This window comes from Labrus bergylta, chromosome 3 (genome assembly GCF_963930695.1).
Source record: "Labrus bergylta chromosome 3, fLabBer1.1, whole genome shotgun sequence".
Taxonomy (NCBI): Eukaryota; Metazoa; Chordata; class Actinopteri; order Labriformes; family Labridae; genus Labrus; species Labrus bergylta.
In genome coordinates this window covers 18,754,400-18,779,064 of record NC_089197.1, presented here as the reverse complement: position 1 = coordinate 18,779,064, position 24,665 = coordinate 18,754,400, and the positions used below count along the sequence as shown (strand labels likewise).

The 24,665-nt window shown below is 40.8% G+C and overlaps 1 protein-coding gene across 2 annotated transcripts in view; it reads right to left on the bottom strand.

The window, feature by feature from the left end:
• Positions 1-716: 716 nt before the first annotated feature.
• acsf3 (acyl-CoA synthetase family member 3) overlaps positions 717-24,665 on the bottom strand; it is a 32,625-nt gene continuing 8,676 nt past the window's right edge. For both annotated transcript variants that reach the window (XM_029277091.2, XM_065952866.1), the window contains exons 4-10: positions 23,253-23,407; positions 22,048-22,193; positions 16,928-17,025; positions 16,530-16,656; positions 4,058-4,192; positions 3,540-3,651; positions 717-1,264 (exon numbers count right to left, since the gene is read on the bottom strand). In XM_029277091.2, coding sequence (XP_029132924.2) covers positions 1,150-1,264; positions 3,540-3,651; positions 4,058-4,192; positions 16,530-16,656; positions 16,928-17,025; positions 22,048-22,193; positions 23,253-23,407 — 888 coding nt within the window. In that variant the 3' untranslated portion in view covers positions 717-1,149. The remainder of the gene's footprint in view (positions 1,265-3,539; positions 3,652-4,057; positions 4,193-16,529; positions 16,657-16,927; positions 17,026-22,047; positions 22,194-23,252; positions 23,408-24,665) is intronic.

Sequence of the window (24,665 nt, the reverse complement as noted above, 5' to 3'; positions counted from 1 at the left end):
CTGTGGGTGGACAAGTGTGTGTTGGTGTGTGGACAGGGGTTGTATCAGCTTGAGATTACACTTGTGTGTTTATCCAGCCCTCATTTCTCTGGCTGTTCATTACGGCTGTTTATCTCAACTATATTTTACTGCTTCCTTCTTCTTTGGCTTCTACTTTATCTCCAAATCCTTTGCGTATCACTTGTTCAAAACTCTTTATGCTGACTTTTTCTACATCTTCATTTATGTCACAAACCTCTCTTTTATCATCTTTCTCTAGCCAGATCTTGTTAAGGCTCCCATCTCCCCGACAGTCCTGCTTTCTATTTTTTTTTTTTCTCTCCTCTCAGTGCCTTTTTCTTTCATCTCTTCATGCACTCTCTGCCTGTTCTGGCAGCGTGCCAAAGCTCATTCAGAAAGAAGCTCCAAGTCAAGTTGGGCCCGGTGTTGCTGCTATCTGTTTTGACTTGTGATGAGCACAGAGGAGGCGAAGTACTGGAGAAAAGGAAATGAGAAAAGGATGAGAGGTGAGAAGAGCGAGAGGGTTAGTCAGATGGAGTGCGGGGCATCCAGCTGTGCTGTTCGTGCATTGCTAGAGAATCCGCCTTCAGGCTCTCATCACACCTGTGTAACCACAGCTGCACAGACACACACACCCATACACACACATTTACATAGAGTTTAACAACACTGTTTATGAGAAATGGCAAACAGAAAATAACTACAAAACTCTACAATTTATCTAAATTAAACTTTTTAATTTTCAGACAATCTGTTATTTCAAGTGCATTACAGTTTATAAAACGCTGAGGACCTAATATTAACAGTGTTTAAATACTGATCACATTTTTAACTTCATCCTTGCTCCTCTTCTACCAACACATTGTCTCTTTTATTTGCTGTTGGTGTATTTAAGCATGGCTCATTATAATGTTCATATCACTCAACCATCAAAATTATCATGGGAACATCACCATTTTCACTCCCCAAAAAAAACATCTTCAAAGAGTCTACTAGTGGGTGTCCTCAAAGTGCTTTTTCGTGTTTCAGGTACTGTGTTTCAGCACCTTGTTTGCACTGGTAGAATATCCTGTTCATGGAAGTGACATATAGCTTCAGTTCTTTAACCAGGAAACCAGCATGTTGTCATGGATATCGGAGAAAGTCCAGTCATGGGAAGAAGTGTCGCAGGAGGTCCTTCTTGTTGACCTTGCCCATCTGATTCCTAGGCAGCTCTTCCACCAGCAGCAGGCCCGTGGGGATGGTGTAGGGTGCCATGTGCGCTCTGCAATAAACACGGATGTTAATGCACTGAAGAATGCTTACTGCAGAGAGGAAGATAAACACCGACTCAACACAGACAGTTATGCACAAGGACACACACACACACACAACACTGATCTATGTGCACACATGGAAGGGAATACGCACACATATGCACCAACAAAAAGGAAAAACAAAACAGAAAACAATTGCAAAACAAAGGCTAGCCCCGTGGCAGAGTAGAGGAGATAAGGAAAAGAAATGTCCTTCATACACGCTGCAGCTCTCCTCTCTAATACCCACAATTCGCCTTCCAGACACAGACAATTCCCTTCATACAAAACAATATAATCACTGTGAGATGAAATAAAAAAAAACAAATAATGAAAGGGAAAAACAGAAGGCTGCGATAATTAAAAGTGTTTTATTTTTTCCGTTTTGGGTGCATGGTTGTTACGTCAAGTCTTGAAGCCTGAAGCATTTCTATTATCTTCTAACCTAGTTTGTTTGTTTGTGTCTGCGACTGTGTGTGTGTGTTTGTTGTGTGCATGTTCCTGTGTGGTTGCGAGTAAGCATAATGACTCATACTGCTGCCATCAAGCTCTCCTTTCAACAGATGTCTCTGTCTCTCCATCTCTCAGAGCCAGTAAGTAAAGTGTGAGCGAGTACATGTGCGTACATACACCATCACTGTAATGGAGCTTGCTCGTGTCACCAATTTCTCTAGGGCAGTGTGTGTGTGTGTGTGTGTGTGTGTCTGTGTTTGTGTGTGCATGAGCATGTGTGTTGAAGGCAGTGCGGGGTGCAGAGGGTGTGATAGAGATTCAGGCTGACAGCTGAAGCCAGGGCACTGAAGAGTGAGCATTCATCTACTTGTTTATGTCTCATTTTATCTCCCTCTCTCTCCCCTACAACCCGGCCTAAGCAGTAGGCTGTGTGCTGGCACTGCCTGACTGCTGGCAGTACCCCTGGCACTGTGTGTGAAAGAGTGTATGTGTGTGTTTGTGTCTGTGTCTGTGTGAGCAAGTGTGTGTTAACCCAGGTCACAGGCTGCAGCAGTAATCCACCATGCTGGACCAGCAGGCCACAGCAGTAGGATCTAACGCCCCCGCACCATATGGAGCCCACAGCCCTGACACAAACACACGCACACACGCGCATACACACGCACTCACAGAATAAAAAAGATGTGAATAAATGATACTGGTGGGAAGAAGAATAGTGTGAAAGACAAAAGCAGATGGTAGAAAATGTGGACTAATGTGATAGGCAAATTCAGTGTTGGGGGGCGAGAAGAGGAAAATAATACAAAAGAGCAGTGTTTGTGTTTAGTTTTATTGCCAATCCACAGCATAGGGACGCATGTTATATTTCATGACAAACTTTCAAAAGCCAGTTCTGACATTTGGAGAAGGGAAGGGGAAAAAAATGATAGTACCAAAGACAAAGTCCTACATACCAATAATTTGTCTTTTTTTTCCCCTCCCCATATCCCTCTATTTTATCATTCGTTCAGCTCCCCTCATTAGTCGTCTTTGTCCTCTCTTTCTCTCACATCCCCTCCTATTGATCTTAGGTCCTCAGGTCTGGTCACCGGGGAAATGTGACCTGAACTGCTCGGAGAGAGCTGCAGAGTTTGCATTTGAAGCCTTTCATTTGTTTACCACCAAACTGACAAAGAGCTGTAGAAGTTTTGTCCTTGAATCAGCATCATAACATAAAACCTAGACAGGGTCAGTGGCTGTGGCTCAGTTGGTAGAGTTGGTTGTCTCTCAACCGGAAGGTCGAGGGTTCGATCCTCACCTCCTGGAGCTACATGTCCGATGTGTCCTTGTGCAAGACACTTAACCCCAAATTGCTCCCCACATTTCGGCGTGTGAATGTGTATAAATGGGATTAATTACTACTGATGGTCACTCTACACAGCAACATCCACCATCAGTGTATGAATGGGTGTGAATGGGTAGGTGTGACATGCAGTATAAGAGCATTTTGAGTAGTCAGAAGAATAGAAAAGCGCTTTACAAGCTCAAATCCATTTACCATAAATTTTGAAGAATTGGGATATAGGGGTTTATTTTGTGTTTCAGGGAAACATTTTGTCCTCCCTGAAGCGTACTATCAACAGCTAAAACAAACGATAACATTCCCGCAGATACTAACTCATTCTCTACAATGATTGCGTTAACAAAGCTTCATTCTTAAAGTAAACATACTCACAGTAACAGTGTTATTTCCTTCTAACTATCAGGCAGTGACTTTAAAAGAGAACATGATCTGGATAAAAGTCTCAGTACCTGGCCCAGATCTTCAGCTCTGGCAGATTCATGCTCCGTCCCTTCTTCAGCTGAACCACGGCGGTGACTTTCTGACCCCAAGTGGCATCAGGGGCCCCGATCACAGCAACATCTGCAAGGGAAAATAAAACACAAGACATATTACAAGATTATAATCTGAATCCAATGATTTGGATTGAAAGTGCTCAATGGTATGTTTAATTACAGGGTGTTTACATGCATAAAGAAGTTGCAGATGTGCTTAAACCAAATGGATCTTTATTTTAGGGGACAGGCAAGAACATCATAAAAACTCCTCAGTCATCCTATCTGTTGAGCTCCATTATTGTAATGCATGGTCATAAATTAGAGAATTACATACAATATAAAAGAGGCTGAGGTGTTGGCCTACTATTACAATGTGAATGCTCTCCAGTTCTATCATAACAGAATTATTCCTGGTCCATTTTACAGCCAAACAGCAATAGAGCATTATAACCCCACTCTGCTTACAGTCTACACCTGTACGTATCTCTTACCTGTGATGTCTGGATGAGCGAGCAGGTGACGCTCCACCTCAAGGGCACTGATCTTGTAGCCACCGCTCTTGATGATGTCAACACTGGTGCGACCCATGATCCAATACACACCGTCTTTGTAGACTGCTGTGTCTCCTGTAAGACATATCAGTACAGAGAGGAAATAAGAAAATGTCATGGCCCATATACGAAAAGCAGCAAAATGCTAACATCTCCTTGTTAAGCCTGGCTTCAGGATATATAAGTGTATATAAAGAATCTTAATAGATATTCTTTTCTATAATCTAAAGCATGCGTCACGCAGAGAGGAAAAAACATAAAAAACAAGTTTGTCTGAAGAAATGGCCGGGGAGATGCAGACAACATGGATGGTCTGTTCTTCAGCGAGAGCTGGAGGTAAGATTTGTGCATTTTAGCTTTAACGCCTGTTAACAATAGCATGCTGCAGCACCAACATGCAGTGGTGACCATTTACTTTTTTGAAGTTACACTAATGGTCCCAATTCAAAAGCGTTTAAGCATTTTCAGATAATGCTAAAGCTTGTGAATTTTCTTTCAATACTTGAGGCAGTTTCTAAACTGAACTTGCCACAAGACAACTAAATCGTCTGGCAGTCGTTTTACCCAAAATCCTTTTTGAGAAGGTGGGAACATTTAAGTGAATATTGATTAAGCTGAAAATAAAAAACAGCCGAAATGATTTTATTTGTAGTCATAATGAAAGGTGAGTAAACTTGAAAACAAAGTGTGTTTTGTGTGTGTATGTGTGTGTGTGTTGGGAGAGGGGGAGAGCTATGGATGAATGATTGTTTAAGGCCCCCCCCCCACACACACACACACACACACACACACACACACACACACACACACACACACACACACACACACACACACACACACACACACACACACACACACACACACACACACACACACACACACACACACACACACACACACACACCATCCTCTAGACACACACCCTCCACACAAACACACATAGGTGTCTGGGGGACAGGTGTGGGGGAGGATGAGTACAGTATGTGGGACGAGGGGCTCAGCTGGGCCGGGGGATGACAGGCAGAGGAAATGGGTCAGTATGGATGAGTGGAGAGAGACGAAGGGGGAGAAAAATGGACAGAGGAGGGAAGGAGCGCAGAGGAGAAAAGACGGAACAGGATGGTGTCCTTTTGGTCGGATTATTACAGGTGGTGCGTCCACAGCTGTGGCCGAGGAGGCATTGGGGGTGGGTGTGTGTGTGTGTGTGTGTGTGTGTGTGTGTGTGTGTGTGTGCGCGTGCGTGCGTAAGAGAGAGAGAGACTATGATGAGGTTAAGCCGGTGCTGTAGTTAAGGTTGGATGGTTGAATGAAGGTGGTGGTCTGGGAGGTCAGCAAAGGTCAGGGTTAGGTGTTGCAGTACAGAACCACACTGGGAGTTTTAAAGCTTAGAGTATTTTTTTTTCACAGCACCCTCATAATAACCATTTAATTTGCTGGTAGACTGACTTTGTTTCCTATGGACGGGGACAGACTGCCCATTTCCCTGAGGCAAGAGTTTATGCTAAGCTAACTGGCTACATTCCAAATGGGATGATTTTAGACTTTATCAATCATCTCATTGAAATCTCAGGGAAAGGGTGCTGAAGGGTGAAATGCTCTTTTATTTCTTGGTAGAAGTTTGCACTTGGTAACTTTAGAATCAGCATTCCTCTTGCTAGGAAACATTTCCATCAAGTTTGTTTTTTTGCTTTTATAGACACTAAAATAAGTAAAGGTCTAAACCTGAAATATGGAATTAAAACAGAAATGCAGTGTCCCTGTCTTACCTTGATTATACATGAAGCATATGAGGGGAAGGATTTGATTTTTGATTTTGGTCTGAGTTCTCTGCCATCTTCTATCTGTTCTCTACTTCATCATTTCATCTGATTTGTTCTCTACTCTAACCTTGTATCCCTCCATCCATCTTACATTTTTTTCAGTTCCCACTACTCCAGTGTCGGCCAAACACACACAACTATGTTTTCTCCTGTTTCCGTCTCTCTCCACCATCTTCCCATCTTCTTCTTCTTTCCCCTTTTGCCTCTCCGCTTCAGCATCAATAGAGGGCCCATCTGTTCCCATACATCACGCACTTCATTTCAGTTTATTAGCTGGGATAAATCATAAATATTTCATTATACATCACGGGCGGCTGTCGCCTGCACACCGACAATTTATCACCGCTGCCCTCTCTGCCGGCTTGCCACGGCGGCTATAAGCTTTCCAGTCTATTAAACAAGATTGATACAGTGTGTAAATTTAGATATTGGGAATTTCTTCACAGACCACTGCTCCGCACTGATAGGCCAGGGTAAGAGGGGAAAGGGAGAGGGAGGATGGAGCGAGAGGAGGAGGGAGGGAGAGGGAGGGGTTTTAACACTACTAACAGGGTAGTTACTGATTCCTCTATTCTCGTCCTCTTTTGGAAGAGAGAAAAAAAAGTGTTACATGCACATGATAAGCTGTTAGTGTGTCCTGTAAGTATATGCATTAGCCGAAACAAATACAATAAAATGCAACACTTTTGCCGCAGATGTTCCAGTGCAAAGAAAGGGAATGGCATTAATGAAGCCAAAGGGGTTGAAAAGAAAAACTCAAGACAACATACTTGGAGTGAGTTTGAAGTACTTGTACATGACTGTTTGACCTTGTCTCTTTGAGGAGAAGGAAATAACGAGGGATAGAACAGCACGTTTGGAGAGAGGCACATGAGGGAATAGCGATTGGAGAACACAGACTGATAAAAGAGGAAAGAAGGGCGGGAGAGAGATTGCTGCAAACTGTGTTACTGGGACGCACACTCACGAGCTTGCACAAATACAAATACATAGTGTATGTACACTAACAGCACATGAATACACAAACACACATACACACACACAAATAGACAGACACACACACATACACAGACACACCACTTCAGACATCAGAGACTCTGCCATTATGTGTTATGGCGTCGGAGGCAGATATGGCCGAATGGCTTTCTTAATTAAAACGATAAGAAGCCTAATTGCACTGGGCTTTCATCTCATTCAGAGGCATTAAAGAAAGTGAAGGCACACAGTGTGGAAAAATAAAGAAATAAAAACAGATCAAGACTTCAACTGGAGGGTGGAGGGCAGAAAACTTCCATAATGTCTTTCAGAAAACAAGAAAACCACATTAGTTGGCTCTGCGGCAAAGTTCATTATGTTGCAGCGTAATTGAAATTCCCTGAAAAATTAACACTCAATTATTTTAAGCCATTCATTATCATTTCTGACCAGGAAAAAAATTGCAACATTGTGCAGGGAAGTGTGTTATCAATATATATATATATATTTAATTCCAGCTATGGTAAAGAGCAATTTTTCACAGAGCAGAAACACAAATTGCTTCTGGAACAATTCCTGCTCTCGTGTGACATTTTAACAGAACTCTTGTTATGGCCTCTATTCCTGTTGTCGTTTTTTTCAAGAAAGTCTACATTGGTGTTTTTTTTTGACTGATTTCATTGTGAGGAAATATGAAATTAAACAAACTAGAGGGAAAAAAAATTAGAATTATAACATTTATAAAATTGGAAGTGAGCATAGCACCGTTAGCCAAAAAGAACACAATTTAGATTATACCAAGTCTACAACAGATACATGTAAAATAATATAGAATTAGACTAGCAGGTTTTATCCTACTGTCTGAATCAGGCTGGTGTCCCTTTTTCCACCACATAAACTGCTTGCCTGTGGCAGGGGAGCATCATGGGGGCTGCACAGTGTTTGTGACATCCATGTTTCCTCATTAAATATGATTGAAGAATTGACAAGATAAATAAAAAGCCATGGGATATTTTCAATGCTTTTTCAAAAAATCATTCATGTCTGTCTTTATGTCCCACAGTCCTCTTAAATTTGTCTTATTATAGGGTGCCTTGACCCAAAAAAAATGTACCGGTAAGCTACACAACTATTCAAAAGACAGACACATACATACGTAGTCCAGGAATGTTACTTTGTTTGGATAAAGTGCAAAAGAAAAGGTCAGAGAGTGACATATGACAAAGGCCAACATCACAAAAACACTTCAGCCTTTCTGCCACAGGCATGGCTGCTGGAGGTGTCGCGAAGGAGAGAGGAAACTAAAAACCACAAAAACAGTTTTTGTGGAGGTGACAGAAGTCGTCTATTAGCCTGTCAGAACTTTCCAGCAATACAACAGAATTCTGCGGCTGCTGAAATAGACAGAAATACCTGTTATACGAGTGTCTGGAATTGAATGGGATCTGAGTGTGACCTTGATCTAAGTACCATAGTTGTTTTCTGTGTGTGTGTGTGTGTGTGTGTGTGTGTGCGTGTGTGTGTGTGTGAACAACCCACTCCACCCTGGAGATATGGCTGGCATGTATCCTCCTGTAAAGTGCACTTTGAGAGATAAAATGAAAACATGTCCACTTCCACATTATATTCTCATCCTGTTTCTGACTTTCTGCACCCTCAAACTCAGACAGACTAACAGTTTTAAAAAGAGAGAAAACATGTTTTCATCCATGGACAAAGTTTGGCTAAAAAAAAATACAATTCCATGTGCTCAAGTAGGATGGAAGTTTTACATGTATGTGTGTGTGTTTCTACATTATAGAACTACATATCTCACGTGCTCCATCCCATCATGTCTGTCATGTCATTATCATTAAAGCAATCCCTTTCATAGCTTTAATCTTTTATTCTGAGCCTCTTTAGTCCTTTTTGTTTCGGCTTGTGAAAGATGAAGTTAAAAAAATATATTTTATGTAAAAATCGACATTCTTATCTTCTGAGATTTTAAATAGCATTATAGATTCATAACTTCCAAAAATCTTTTTTTTTTTTTTTTTTTTTGGCTAATCAGTAACTCCCTGCTAAGCGCTAAGGCTAGCTCTTTAACTCAGCAGAATGCCAAATAGAGCAGCAAGAAATTCAGCCAGTCTCACAGATGACTGGAGTAGATCCTGAAGTATGTACTAATTCATAAATAGACCTTGAATCATGAATCCAGAATCGTTTTTAATCAAATATAGATTCTGAATTGAATCGTGAGACACACAAAGATTCTCAGCCCTAGCGTTTGACAGAATATAGAATTATTTACTGACTAACAAATGTAGTTTTTTTAAAAGTCTGAAGTACATTTCTGAGTCAAGATGTTGCTACTTCTTCCTGTCATCATAGAAGTCAAAATTATTAATTACAAACTGAATGCTGTACCAGACAGAATTGTTGTCTGTTAAATGATTTGACTTTTTATTACAACGCTTTCACTTTCTGGTCCCCGTTTTTTTTTTTTTTTAAGTTAAACAAACGCATCAACAAACTCCCTAAAAGACATTTTTCAGAGTTTTCCATAAGTGTCAGCTGTGGACATTTGTAGCCGACTACTTTCTCAGTGTGGTACAAGTCACGTCGTTGTTGTTTTTTTTAGCATGAATGATTTAACTTGACGGAGGACTTTGGTCAGCAGTGAGTTTGAGTTAGAGGCAGCTGAGCTCACTGCTCTGACAAAGGGCTTCAGGAAAACACAGATTTCAGCATGAACCTGTTTTATTCAATGTTTCACCAATTTCATTCATGGAGGCACAGACAGTATGTTTTGGAGATGATGAGACCTCTATGAATAATTTGCTTCCAGTCTGTGCCTCATGAACTACAGTATGTACAATTGAGACTCTGTGAGGTTTACAGCCTGCCATGCATTTCATGCAGAGCTTATAAGAGCAAAAATGCTCATTTTCAACCACAGATTTTTAGAAAACAGGGTCGCCTCGACTGTTTTTAAAGGCCAGCACAAAACAAAACAGAAAATAAACTTTAAAAAATGACAAGAGTCAGTTGTTTGTACTTAAAGTATACATTCAAAAATACATTTACACATTTTTAGTTCTCTTTAACCTGCTATCCTGCCTTCACAATCAAAAACCCTTCACCAGAGCAGTTCTTAGGTCAAACCAGTTTTAGTTCTTAAGATAAGTGCCTCAAAGCTACACTGTACTTCTCTGTAAAGTGTCTCTGCGGACACCATCAAATAACGAAACAAAGTTTTGAATTGTTTTAAGAACGACCTATCATCCAGATAAACTCAGACATCTTTTTTTGCCCTCAGGAAAGTTGACATTTAGAGACACAATTTGACAGACATGTCGTGTTTGTACATGTCTCCGCACTAGAATGGCTGAAGTACTTAGAGTGAAGCCAGCGAATTGCCTCTCTCCTGCAAGAATGCACAAGTGGCGTCACAGTCTTTCACTAGTGCAGGTTAAAGCTGAGTGCCCTCCATCACTGAGGAGAGGAGTCTTATCTGCACAGGGCCGAGGAGAGGTCTTGTTGTGAGTCATGCCTCTTCTCACTGTGACTGTAAACACTTAGCATATATGAATATTAATGCTCCACATTAAAGCCCCGATGACTAGATGGAGGAGTTAATGAGGATAAATAACAGACAGCCAAGCAGTGAAATCTCAGCTCTGACATTATTTATCATCCTTAACTTTTGTCACAGCTCCTTTTTTAGCAATTAATATCGTACAAGAAAGCACTTTGCACTTGGATGAGTGATCTAATTTGTTTAATATAAAGCAATTAAAGTAGCTTGAATTGCTTTGTGTTAATGTTACTGATTATATTCCTTGCCGGGTTGCCTCTCAAGCAGCAGATAACAAGCTGAACTTGAGGATTGATGTCTGTCTCAGATCTGCCATGTTCATCAAGCAAGCTGCTTAACAGCAGTTTACATGCTCCCCCCTCTCTGCACTGAATCACACAAATCTGATAGCCTGATCGACAAAGCGACTTCGGAAACAACAACGGTAGAACAAAGCAGATTTCATACTTCAGATCAGTTTTTGATTTTTTTGTACTTTCTTGTTTGTGCTTTCATTTTTGTAATTTCCTTTGTTTTTTTTGTTTTTTTTTACCAGAAAAGATAAATAAATATTGGGAGGAAAAAAAAAAATCCATCCACAAATCAAGAAACGGCTGATTCAGACCCGCTGGTGTCATTCCAGAATTTAGTTTAACACCATCATAATCTTAAATTAGATTATTAATTAATTTAAGATTATGATGGTGTTGAACTACCCCCCCCCCCCCCCCCCCCCCCCACCCCCTTCTTTTTGTGTGTGTTTTGTGCAGAAAATAAAAAAAGGTGATTCAACAGCTTGCGTCCTCCTGGAGTTTTGTTTCTCACATGACAGTGTTTTTACAGTGTTTTCATTTACCTGTGACTGGTGTTAGTAAAACTAGGACCACAGCATGTTGCCACCTTGTAAATGTAAATGCTTCAGGGATGTCTGGTCCGAACAAAGGACCACACAAAGGACCAGCTTCATGCAGGGTGGTTGGGATGTTGGTGAATCCCACAGGGAGCTCTGACATTGGAGTCAGGAGGACACAACGGGACTGAGGGTGAAGTCTGACATTGGGAGTGCAGAGAGGGAAGGGATGGAGACAGGGAAGAACAAGAGCACAGCTGGGAGCTAAAAGCATTGTACAAATGACGAGTGATGGCTCTGCAGGATATGAGCCACATTCTGTCTGTCTGCCTGTGGAGGATTTACCCTGAAGCCCTGAGGCTCACCTTTTACTGCTGGGGTCACATCTCTCACAGTCACACACAATTGTAGACACACGGAGAAGCATGCTTCAACAAAAGGTTTTACATATACATTAAATGTGTTTTAACACTTGTGTTTTTAAAAATGAAACTCTGTAGGACTAATGTCTTTTCAAGACTGAAATACCTAAAGGTTCAACATGCAACATGCAGTTTGTTAAAAAGACTGACAGGTGTATTCTGAGATATTTCAGAAAATATAGGAGCAAAAACAAAATTTACACCTGAAACACATTTGTCTTTTCTGTATTAACTTTGCTCATGTAGGAAGATTTTGTAGGAATGAGCCAATAAAAAGTATAAGCTTAAACACCAACAATTTGAAATCCCCTTGTCAACTTTTCCTTCAAGTTCTACAAATAAATTATTGAACTTTAGATAAGACAGGGTTAATAGTCAGACCCCAAACACAATTTCCTCTACACTGCCTGCTAAAAACCAAGCCTTCATTATTTATCACTCAAATGCAAAATTTGAGAAATGGCTAATGCCCGAGCTTCCCTCTCGTCCCACAAGTCCTTATTAATTTATGTGTTCATACATTTATTTATGGTTTATTTCAGAACATCTTAATCCATTCTGGGACTCTGGGGCTCTCTTTGTTGACACTGACTCTAAACCCAAATCTACTGCACCACTTTACGTTTCTCTCTTTCTTTTCTCTTCACTCTGTTTCCCCTGACTTTTTGTATTTACATGTGTACATTGAATCCAACAACAGAAGGACTCACAGTGCTGTCAGCATGAGCTGCACTTAAACTGTTGCTGTGGACAGCAGACAGACTGTACAGCAGAATGAGCACAATAAAGAAGGGTTAAAAAAAGGAGAGAGGGGATCAATGTGCTCAGAGATGTTTGTGAAGATGAGAGGAAAGAAAGAGGGAGCACTCAGGAGAAGGTGACAGCTTCCCTATAGAGCTGCCAGTCATGCTACACAGCAGCAGCTCGCACAAGAGAAGACACCTCGACTTATTGATCTAAACTCTCACACTCCTTCTTCACTTCTTACCCTCCACTTTTTGTTCAGTTTCCCCTTCCTCTAAACCTGTCAGGCTCCAATATCTGCTTCATTTTACTCTCAGACTTCAGCTTCCACACTAAAGGTTTCAAAGACATTTTCAAGTACAATTGACTTTTACAATTGACTTTATCAATTCACTACAGTTATGATGACTGACGTAATCGAGCATCAACGCAGTAACCTGATCTGCTTTGTTTAATCTGGATTTGTACAACAGGACGTTCACATGCATTTCTCCAATAATAAAAACATTTTCAGCCACCTGGGATGATGCAAATTTTAAACTATAGTGATAAAGAACATAAATGTCGGGACTGAAAGAAGACTGAAAAATGGTTCTGCTTGGCCTTGGGTGAAAAGTTGATGCATTCATTTCAAATAAAACGAGACAAAATAATGTAGAAAAAGAGTAAATAATAAATATTAAATACATAAATGATGTACATTTTGGAAGTTCAGATGGGCTGTTTTGAATTCATGGTGCATTCATATGTCTTCCATTTATGCATTGGTTCAGTGGTTTCTGACTGAAAACCAGCAATTGTTAAATTGATGTACCAAACCTTTTTTCTGCAAATAACATAGTTGATGGGGAAATACATTCATTTTTATTTTCTGGAAATTAACTCTCCAAAAATTTAATACAGGCCATAAAGATTGGAGCCATGAAGAAGACTATGTAGAAGCTCAATGCTTATATGTTGCAGAAGTCTGGCTTGTAAGGCTAAAACATAAACATACTGTATGAATGAAAGACATATGTCCTAGTGTACAGTTTTAGTTTTTATTGACTGTTAACAACTAAGAGGGGGGGAATGACAGAAATTATTAACTTCAAAATCAGGAACTTTAACAGTTTGACTAAACCTGGTAGCCAGTTATACAGTATTGGGGGAGATAAGAGGAGAAATAATTCAGAACATGTTAGCCTTGAAATGACCCAATGAGGTCAAGTATGTGAATTCCTAATACACGCCGTGTATCGTTGTGTATTCTTTTTGTTAAAAAATATTTGTAAAATTTATCATAGCCAGAGCAAAAAAAACAAAAAAAAAAAAACAAAGTACATCTTAGTCAGATCCTTGAAAAGCAGTCTGGTGCTGAACATGATTCATTTTTCCTCCCTGACCTGAAGGTCAAATCCTATAGGTTGGAGAAAAGGTGAGATGGAGAAAGCTCTGTGAGGTGACGAGGGATCAGCCGAGAGTTAACAAGTCAGAGATGGAGTGAAGATGACACACAGTGATAGAGAGAAAGGTGGAGTGTGAAACTGGCAGCAGGTGTGAGGGTAAAAAAAGGGTAACAGTGTGAGAGGGGAGGTGGATGCTAAGAGTGGACTAAGTGCAAGAAGTCTCCTTCTAACACCCCCCCACCCCCACTTAGAGACTTAGTATAGACATGGCACGCGTCTGTTTGGATAGTTTGACAAGACAAACACTTCAACTTTGATAATGAGAGAGTATGTTTTTCAGTCACTAAACTGAGATAGACATCTCAAAAACATCCCTGAACCTCAGCTGCTGTTGCTATAAATAGAAAGCCCACAGATAGTTGAGTTGGTCAAAAATGCACTTTCCAACATGTCTACAGGTCCCTAAGGAAACTGTTGGATCTTATAAATCACGTATAAATGAACATGTAAAATTACAAAAATGTATTAATATTTGTTTGACATCCTCTTTATGTTTCGCTATTGACACAGTAACATACTGGACACTCAACCAGATGTATGGATGCCTCACTGTGGTGGCGAGATGTTCAAACATTTTATTTCACAAAGCAAATTCTTAATTGTTAAGACACTTAAGCTGAGGGTTTCAGTGTCGGATTTAAAGTGATCTCAAAGACTGCGATTAGTTAACTTATTTCGCAGTGCGCCCCTGTAAAATTGTGGTGTTAAAAAAAGGGATCAGTGCAGCAAGATGTATGGTCTCTGTCTTTCCATACATTCTATTTCAATGTCAACACATTTCACCCTCAATACCTTCAACTAGACCATTCTGAGGGTTGTTTTCTTTTAAGGAGCGGCTAATATAGCCTCGAGCACAGATGAGAATTAGGCCATGGAGGTTTGTTAGCTCTCATATTCAACATTATAGATTTTTATTCTTTGAATTATTTCTAACTTGTAGTCTTCAGATCAGATCAGATGTCTTGCACCTCTTCTGGAAGAACTACTTTTTAATTTACCTAGTAGTGTTCCTACCCTGTAAACAGACCTTAATGGGTAAAATCTTCAAGTTTTAAATCAAATAACCAGATAAGTTCTAACTGAGTTTGTTATCAGTCAAACTGATGACTCAACCATGAGAGTTGAGCTTTCAGAGTGCTTTAACAGCTGCCTAATAATTTGTAAGCAAAAAAATAAAGAGAACCTTCACGTCTGGAACCTGTGATGCCCCAAATACTCGACTCGCTTCACATATCTAAATATAAATTGTGTGTGTGTGTGTGTGTTTAAGTTGGCATTAGGGAACACAGGCAGGTGGGTGAGCAGGGAAAGTGTTTGAAAGCTTCCTATAGAGTAGTCCACTGGGTGTGTGTGTGTTTATGTGTGTATGTATACGAGTGTGTGTATGTGTGTGTGTGTGTGTGTGTGTGTGTGTGTGTGTGGCTTGAGGGAGCTGTCTGTGGGGAGCTGATTGCACGGGCTCTCATTATGTGGCCGGTGGCTGTAATGGAGTGTGACAGCAGCGTGCTGTGCTCTGGATCTCTGTCCTTCCAGCCTGCAAAGCCAATTAAACACACTCTGCCCTGGTCTCCCACTGCCTCACCCTGCCTTGCTCTCCATCACTTGTGCCTTCCTTGCCTTCCTTTTTACCCCTCTTCCCTATACCCCCTTCACCATCACCATCCCCAGCTCTACACTTCCCCAGCTCTACACTTCCCCCCTCATCTGTCCTCACTCTCTCTGGGTCCTTACATGCCCTCCTTTATGGCAGACTCTTTTAACCCCCTCTAACACCACATTTCCAAGCTCAAAGCCCTCAAGTGTTTGCTTCTGACCCTTATCTCCTGTTGTCTACATGACAATTAAAAAAGCTCCTACTGCATCTGCCCCCCCCCTCCTACCCCTCTGAACCCCCCCCCCCCCCTCCCCCAAGTCAACCCTGTCTCCCTGTGGCATTGCAGTAAAGCATAGATCCTTTGGGAGGGGGGTAAAGAGAGAAGTGCTGGGCTGCAGGGAGCAAGAGAGAGTCTGATGACAGCACACACACACACATACCTACACACACTCAAGAAGGAGGGAGAGAGAGAAAGGAAGATGAGCGAGGGAGCAATACTTGGTTTCTCAAGACCCAGAGCAGTCACAACCACTTAAGAGGAAAAATGCCCTGCAGCACCAAAAACACACGTAGTCCATTTATCACTCCCTCATAGTCCCCCAAAATGTGCACACACGCACTAACCGTACACACATACCGCTACTCTACTTGCGTGTGTGTGTGTGTGTGTGTGTGTGTGTGTGTGTGTGTGTGTGTGTGTGTGTGTGTGTGTGTGTGTGTGTGTGTGCGTGTGAGAGAGTGTGCTTTCTTGACAGAACTCCTGGTTTTAAAGTGTTTATAAATAGAGCCGTAAAAATGGAGTTTGCAGCAGAGATGAAAAATCTTTTGACATGTTTCCTGCTCCTGTGAATCCTTCTGACAGTTTGACCCATGTAGATGCAATTAAGTGGCACAATGCACTCCCTCCAGGGGGATGCGTGTGAATGTGTGCGATCATGTACAGTGTTGAGTTGTGAGTTAGGAGAAAAAGAAAAAAAGGGAGGGGGGAGGAGGAGGTTGGCACCTGTTTTGAACCAGCCGTCAGCAGTGAAAGACTCTCTGGTCGCTTCAGGTTTGTTCCAGTACTCCTTAAAAACCGACGGACCTCGGACCAGGAGCTCCCCTTCTTTGCCCTCCAGACCTGGACGTACCTGCAATTAATTCAACGAGGAAGATTGAAGAGACCAAGATAGACATTTTGATAGAGTAAATATAAGCCAATTAAATATGAAAGATAATCCCTTTAATATCGAGTCATGCACTAATTAACAACAGCAAGATAAACATGCTTAACTGAAAGAATTGAAGAATCATTTAGTTAAAATGCATTTTTGTATACACACACACTATATATATATATATATTCCTATTTTCGGGGCCCCACATACTGCTTATATCTATGTTTTTTAACTTCATTATTACCTGAGTCTCTCTGTGATTGCCCTCCACAATTGTAGTGTTGTTTGTGTTATTCATGACAATCTGGACTTCCACACCAGGCAGTGGGAACCCAACAGCCCCTGTGAAACACATCAAGCACAAACACAAACATAAAACAAGGGGAAAGAGTGCATTGGAAGCAATACGGGAAGTATTTTTGTCCCCTTAAGAAGAAGTTGAACATTTATAAGGGCAATAACTGCCGGAGTGATTGTCATGAACCTTCAGTTCAGTATTTCTACCTCAATAGGAAACCGGCTTTAACCTCTGTCTGCAGGGCATAACTGGTCACTTAATGGTTTGCTGAGCTTGTAAAACACCAAACTGAAAGCCATTCGTCTCAGTCCCCAGTCAGTTTACTTGGACAGTGATGGGGATTTCTTTGGCAATGCCTGATGCAGCTGTTTTCGCTCTCCGATATGAAGTAAACTCCTCATGGAAGAGCTGTTTTTGGACCTTTCTCTTGATATCAAGTCTGCCACACGTTCACCATATTGTGATCTATCCATTATTGTCAGTGTCTCTCCTTAAAACGACACTCGACCACATCATCTGTAGCATTACGTCAACCAAACCGTCACGGTAACAACCTCCTTCATAAACACACTTTACCAAAAAAAAAACTCCATTCAGCTCCAAAACCACTCACTGAAATAACAGTCGCTACTTTAAACCTGTTGAAAGCGGTTTCTTCAGTCACAGTCCTGAATGCACAGCAGAACTACTGCTGAGTGCTTGACAAGGCCTTTTATTTCAGCACAGTTGCTTCAAATTTTAATACATGAGCCGACAAATTATGAAATACAATAAGGACAGAGTGTAAAAAAAAAAAAAAAAGACTATGGGGCTGTACCTCACGTTGAGCACCAGGATGTTTAAGTGAAACTATTAATAAGAAATGTGTTAAGAAATGTGTTACATTTTGAAACATTCCCACCTGTTCTGGCAACATCTGCAGCCTCTATCTTTGTGTGTGTGCAAGTGTGACCTCCTGAGTTAAGTCATTATTGCAGAGAGTGCACAGAGAAGGTGCCAGTGATTTTTTTTTTTTTTGTGTGTGTGCATATGTGCGTGTCTGCCTTAAAGGCTCTTGTGTCATTTCACAGACCACTGCTCTCCCAATAAAGAGCATGTCAGGTCCTGATTAAAGAGTGATTCTCTCACTTCATATTGATCTAATCCACTTCAGTCCTGATTGGCGATGTCTCTCACACACTCTCCATCATTTGCACTCAGTCCAGCAGCGGGGAAAAAAAAAAAAAACCCAACTGAGCAGAGAAAAAGATCAGGCTGTTTCTCAGCAGAGAAGCAGGATAACAACCAAGCGGCAGTCAGAAGGTGAGAAAAGCAGAAAGTAGACGAGTTATAGTGATCACTGCATTCTGACCTGCTGTAGACAGGGTGAACAAGGTTAAGTGAGACCTAAAGAACAAGGTTTGTGCTGTATCTTATTTTCATTAAAGTCACAGAGTGGAGGACAGAGTGGATCAGGATATTCAATGTAAGATAGAAACTGCATGTCTGACAGTGGAAAAGCTTGAAACACTTATTTTATCCTTAAAGGTATAATACGCAACATTGTAAACATTTGTATAGCATATATCAAATCTAGCCTAACTAAATGTATCAAAAAGGAATTATTTTCTAAAATGAAAACTCCCTCTGGGCTTGTTGTCTTCAGCTCTGTGTTCAAACCGATGGGATGGCGCCTCCTTCAGCTTGTTTAAGTTTTGCTCAGAGGCTCAAACATGTTTCGTTCATGTGAATTCTCCCTGTCCAACCGTTAGCTCTACCCGTCCACTCAGGGACGCTGTTTGTAGTGGCCCAATGGCAGAGTACTGTCGTAAGAGTACAATATTTACTGTATGTATAAAATACAAAATCAACTCTGGGCAGCATATCTAAATGAAGACTAGTCGGAAAAATTAAAGCACTCCATTGGCTCATTGAGGGAGGGGTGGAGGAGGAGGGGGAGTGGTGATCTGAGGGACAGCTTTGTTTGACTGGTGCAACAACTACTGGACATCTAATCTGAAAGTCACATTTCAGATCTAACTTTTATTTTTTTCTCTTTTTTTGTCTTTAAACAACTATTAGTGTGATTGTTTTTAATGTAAATAACCCAGTGAAAGCCTTCAAGGAGAGACTCTGTAAATTCCTGTATCACCTCTAAAAAAGTGAAACTCTTTTAAATCAAGGACATCAGAGTTATTACACTAATTAATTTCAAAGATTAGGCAGTGTGGATATAAACGGAAAGTTACTTTTCTTGAAAGGCTTATTGTGCATTAAAATTTTTATCTTGTTTCTTTTTCGCAGTAAATAAATAATATATGACATGGATGGGTCAGATGATCAGACAAGCTGTAAATAAACTAATAGATCAGTTTAATAACCATCCTCGTTGGAGAAAAATAAAAATAAAGTGATTGCAACTGAAATGTTCATTTGACTTTTTTGGCACTTGTTTTCTTTGGAACTGTTATCTGACAGCTTGCACTTTTCTCTGTCAGACATCTTATTAGCCATTCCCAGACCTCAGGCATGGTAAGAAAATGTGTTTAGGTGTCTGAGTGATGGACAAAAACTCAAAAGTGGGTCGAGGAGCTGTTTTCACTGGGTTGTTGATTTGTAAGGGGAAAAAAAGTTCTGAAAAAAAGTCTGGGCTGCACTTTTATTTTGAAGGACTTGATAAAGTAATCATGCAGATCAGCTTATTGTGGTTGCTTACCACCAATTAACAACAAAAGAAGTAAAAGAAGAATCTTTTTTTTTCAGCTGCCAGTTTAGCAAAACACAATTACAAAAACGAAATACTTGATATATGAGTTTTTAAACATCGGGGACATAGGGACAGAAACTGGTGCATAAAAGCCTAAAGCCATAAAAAACAGAACAGAAACTCTATGCTCTGCTTTTACAGACAAACCTTATAACAATCAACTGTTTTCTGTCTGTTACATTTTGTAATGTTGACTAATTGTGATTTGTCCCATCTCAGGTCCAAACAAGACCATTTTTCATTGAATAAAAAAGAGTGGTTGGTAACTTCAGCAAATTTGGGTTGTGATTTGTCATTATGGAGTTTGTAGTAGCTCCAGAGGCTACACCAGTCAAGAACCACTGCTTTGATAAAAACCCTGACATAAAACAGTTCAAGACCCCAAATATGCCATCAATTGAACGACAAAAACAGATGTGTCCTTGAATGGCTTCACTATCCATTTATGATTCAACTGAATTTCTTTCTCTACTCCTTCAAATCATCCTTTTTTTTTTTTAAATCATGTTTTCACTCTCACTTCAAAAGCTTTTGAAATGTTGGTGACATTTGGAACTCTGTGCATGATGATTTAACAAGATTTATAAAGAGCACGGGCAGGTTATGAACCCTGCACACAGGGTGGGAAAGGGTGAGTGGAGCAGGAATAATAAGAGTTTAGTTTGTTCTCTAGCTTTCCTCCCAGGAGGATCAGGAAATACTTGATTATTTTCTTCTTCAAATGACACAAAGCTTTAGAAGGACGGTACTAGCCATGATGCATTTTTTTTGTTCCCAAGGTCAGTGGGAGACAAAAATAGGTTTGGCGGCAAAGTGATTTAATAATGATATTTAAAGAAGTAGGTTGAACTAATCTCACATATTTACATTTCAGCAAGGGGAATATGACCTAGAAATTCATTCTGCTGTTAATCCATGCTCCAGAACTGTACCTACACAACTAAATCAGGCCAATACGATGCCATAAATATAGCTGATTTTTTTTATGCAATTACTATCAATAGGTGTATTAAAAGCTGAGTGGTCTGCTGCTTGGGAGGATAGTGTGTGCAGAGAGAGAGAGTGACTGCACTCCTCAGGTCTTCTGAGAGTGTTTCCTATGGTTTCTATTGATCCATTTTAACCTACTTAAAGACAAGACGGGAACACACTGACTCAAACAAGCGCAAGCTCATGTCTGCATACACACAAACATAAACACATCGTACTATGCGAGAGTCTCCTTGCTGCAGTGGAAACATCAATAGAACAACAGACCTCTTGAAACCGTTCTTAATAATCACCTGAGAGGAATCAAACTCAGCCTGCTCAGCTTATGCTCAATATAACCTGACAAACAAACAAAAACAACACTCTAACAAAACAGCAGACAGAGCATTACCCAATACACTTGCAAGCTCATTAGCTTTACCTGTAAAGCAGAAGAGTTGGCTGGGGAACAGCCAAGGAGGGAGAACGTGGGGATAGGCAGATGAAAGGGGGGGTGGGGGGGGGGGGGGGAGGACAGGAGAAGACAGGAGAAGAAAGCTACCACCACAGGTCTGACCTCATTTCAAGACCCTGCCTGTTGTTCTTTGCCTGCGTGAGGGCGGTGTAGTTGGGATCATGGGGTTTAATCTGACATCACACCAGAGAAAAACTGCCAACAATCAAACACAACACAACACATAAAGCTAAGGAACGAAATCTAACTTCTAAGGGAGGTAGAACAAGATCAGACCTATTTTTAGAGATAGATGTTCAAAAATAGGGAAGGTAAACGAGAGAGCTCACACATAGTTGGTGTCATTATTTGTAAACCTGAGCTGTAATGCTGTGGTGGTACTCAGACATTACAGACTAAAGGAGAAACATCTCAATCATTACTTAGAATCCGCAACATATTGAAATATAGTCGTCAAAATGAAGTAAAAACAGATCAGGATCCAATGGCTATAGCTTTCATTAACACGTAGCCTTATTTCAAAAGATAGACATTTCAGATTTTTAACGCATCTTCTGCAAATGCAAACGTTATTAAATTTGCTACTATGAGCATGTCCCAACTAAAGTTCAATTTTGGAAAAAAATGGAAGGTAAAAATCCCAATCCTCACCTCAATTAAAGGAGGATTTCTACAAGATTGTCTGAAGATCTTCTAAAACCACACTTCCTGCATTTGTTTTCCTGACACTGCTTTTAATCACTGATTGCAGTTTTGCTTAATGAGAATCACAAGCCAGGAAATTCTGAAAAGTATGTCAAACACGTCTTTCAAAATACTTTTGTTCTGGATTAATTTCCTTGCCAATAATCTAGCAGTCGGTTTGTTACCTCCTACCTGGTACACGTGGGCCTTTGAGTGGGTTGGACAGTGCCATGCCGATCTCGGTCATGCCGTAGCGTTCCAGCAGTGTGTGTCCTGTGATCTCCTCCCAGCGCTGAAGAGTGGGAAGAGGGAGAGCAGCCGAGCCTGACACCATCAGCCTGCAGGAACAGGGCGGACGTGAGGGAAACACTCCAGGCTCGAAATGATTCCATTCTTAAGATTATGACATGTTATAAAAAGGAATTTGTGAAAAAAAATAGCCAATATAAAGTATATCAGGACTGGAATCAAACAGGGAAACAGGGTGTAGAATGAAGCAATGCATTTAAAGAAAAACTGTTACAAAAGAAAAAAAGAGTGAAATATGTTTCAAATAAATAGGAGGACAATTTTTGTACATGAGCAATTCACAGATTAGTTTTGCTGTCAGACATTTTCATTGAATGTAGGAGATTTATGACTGGGTGGGGTTTATCCACAGTGTACCAGGTTGAGAATATTGCCTCTATGTAGCTCTCAAATTAGAAAACAGCTGACTCACTTAAATCTCATGCCACAAAACAATGTCATTATATACTGAGGGGAAGCAACATAATGTGGTGTAATATTATATTATTATTATTATTATTACATTGTTGCTGAAAAACTGACTCAAAAGAAAACAAAAGCTAAGATTATCTCCCCTAAAAAAACAAATTTAATGCTATTCTGATAAGTTTGCACATATAACAACCCAAAAGGGGAAAACAACAAAACAAATCTGTCTCTTATAGGCCAGTTCAAGACTTTAGACGAGCTTCATTGCTCCTTTTTCCTGAAACTCTGCTGGAGGGATTTCTTCGGTGCATTGCACCCGTCCAAAACTTTTAATCAGTGTTCATGTGGTTTCAGATCTGGTGAACGAGATTCCCTGACACTTTCATAGCTGCTTTTACTAAAGCCTAGCTCAATTTCTTTGTGTCTTCAGTTTTGCATGTTCGTATTCTCTCAGCTCAGGTGGTCACCTGATCTTTTATGTTGTTATTCCTGAATGCTAAATAACAATCTCCTGAAGCAATTTTTGACTTTTGTCAATGAACAGCTTCTTACAAATAAAATCTACTTCATTACTTGGTCACATGTACAGTATTTATACATTAACACATACATGTACACATGAACCCACAAATACATCTCCCCGGGAGTAAGCTGTCTGTCATTGATCCCACAGCCAGTACCTGATCCTCTCCTTGCAGACGGCTTTGACAAAGTCCTTGACATGAGGCTGTGTGAAGTGCTGATCATAGTGCTGGATCAGCTTAGAGTAGATGGTTGGCACAGCCATGAACACATTAACCAGGGGCGCCTCGGAGCTCAACAGCATCTCCCACACCTAGGACGCACAAACACACACACACACACACACACACACACAGAAATATAACTGAGGGGGAGATAAGGCAAAGTGTAAAGGAGAGTGGTGTGTCTAATGGACAGGGACCATAAGAAATAAATGATTACATCAGAAATCATTCATTTAGAGCATGTGCAAGTGACATTTTTTCTTTATTTGATGTAAATGGCAGAGTAAGGTCTAGACAGCAGCCTCATACTGAACCTGTCAACACGGCAGCAGAAAAAGACAAGAAGAAAAAAAATCAAGATTTGTAAAGGTCAGCAGGAAGAAAACAGCAGAGTGCTGCAGGGCAGAGCTGACACGTTGGCCAGTTAAAGGCCTTCAGTACGGCTACTTTTGACAAATGTGCTTTTTGACTGCTACTGTGTCCTCCACTGCTTACACACACACACACACACACACACACACACCCAGGCGTTAATGGACATATCATACATCGTGAACCACATGAACATATAAAAACACGCCTCAAAAATCACATAAACTCACTTGCTCAAGGACAAAGGCATCTTAAATACCCAGCCCCACCCACTTTACTTCATCCCCTCACACACACACACACACACACACAGAAAAATACTCAGACACACACACATAGTCTGGGTAGACGATGGGAGGATGGTACGACAGCATGAATTAAGTGAAGGTGAACGACAGCTTCTCTAAGTCCCGTCTCCCCCCTCCCCCCCTCCCCGGGAGACAAACGCTCCTCCCCAGCTGTCTCCCCTTCCTTACCACCCCCTCCCCTCACTCCTCAGACTACTTCTCCTCACTACTTCTACTTCTTCTTCGTCCCTCACTCTACCTTCATTCCCAAAGTGCTTCTTCATTCTCTGATTTCATCCCTGACCCCACATTTTTCCTTCTCCCCTCGCTCCCTATCTCACATTCACTTACCTCCTCTCTCCATTTCGTAATTTCCTGCTCCGCTGCCTCTGCGGTCTACCTCAAACACATACACATTCACACACACACACACACACACACGTAAAAAAGCAGTTTCTCTCATCATCTGTCTCACCTATATAGTGCCACAACATTCTTCTTAATGTCCTAGCAATTTCTAAACTCTTCCTTCCACTTCCGCATTGCAGACTCACCTAATCTTTTATCTATTAACTTCTCACCATCTCTCCTCCTCTGGCTGAAAAAGACAGACACAACAGAAATATGGACAACTAGAGCTTGGAAGATAAAAAAAATGTCAACAGTCTAATCAGATCAATATCCTTTC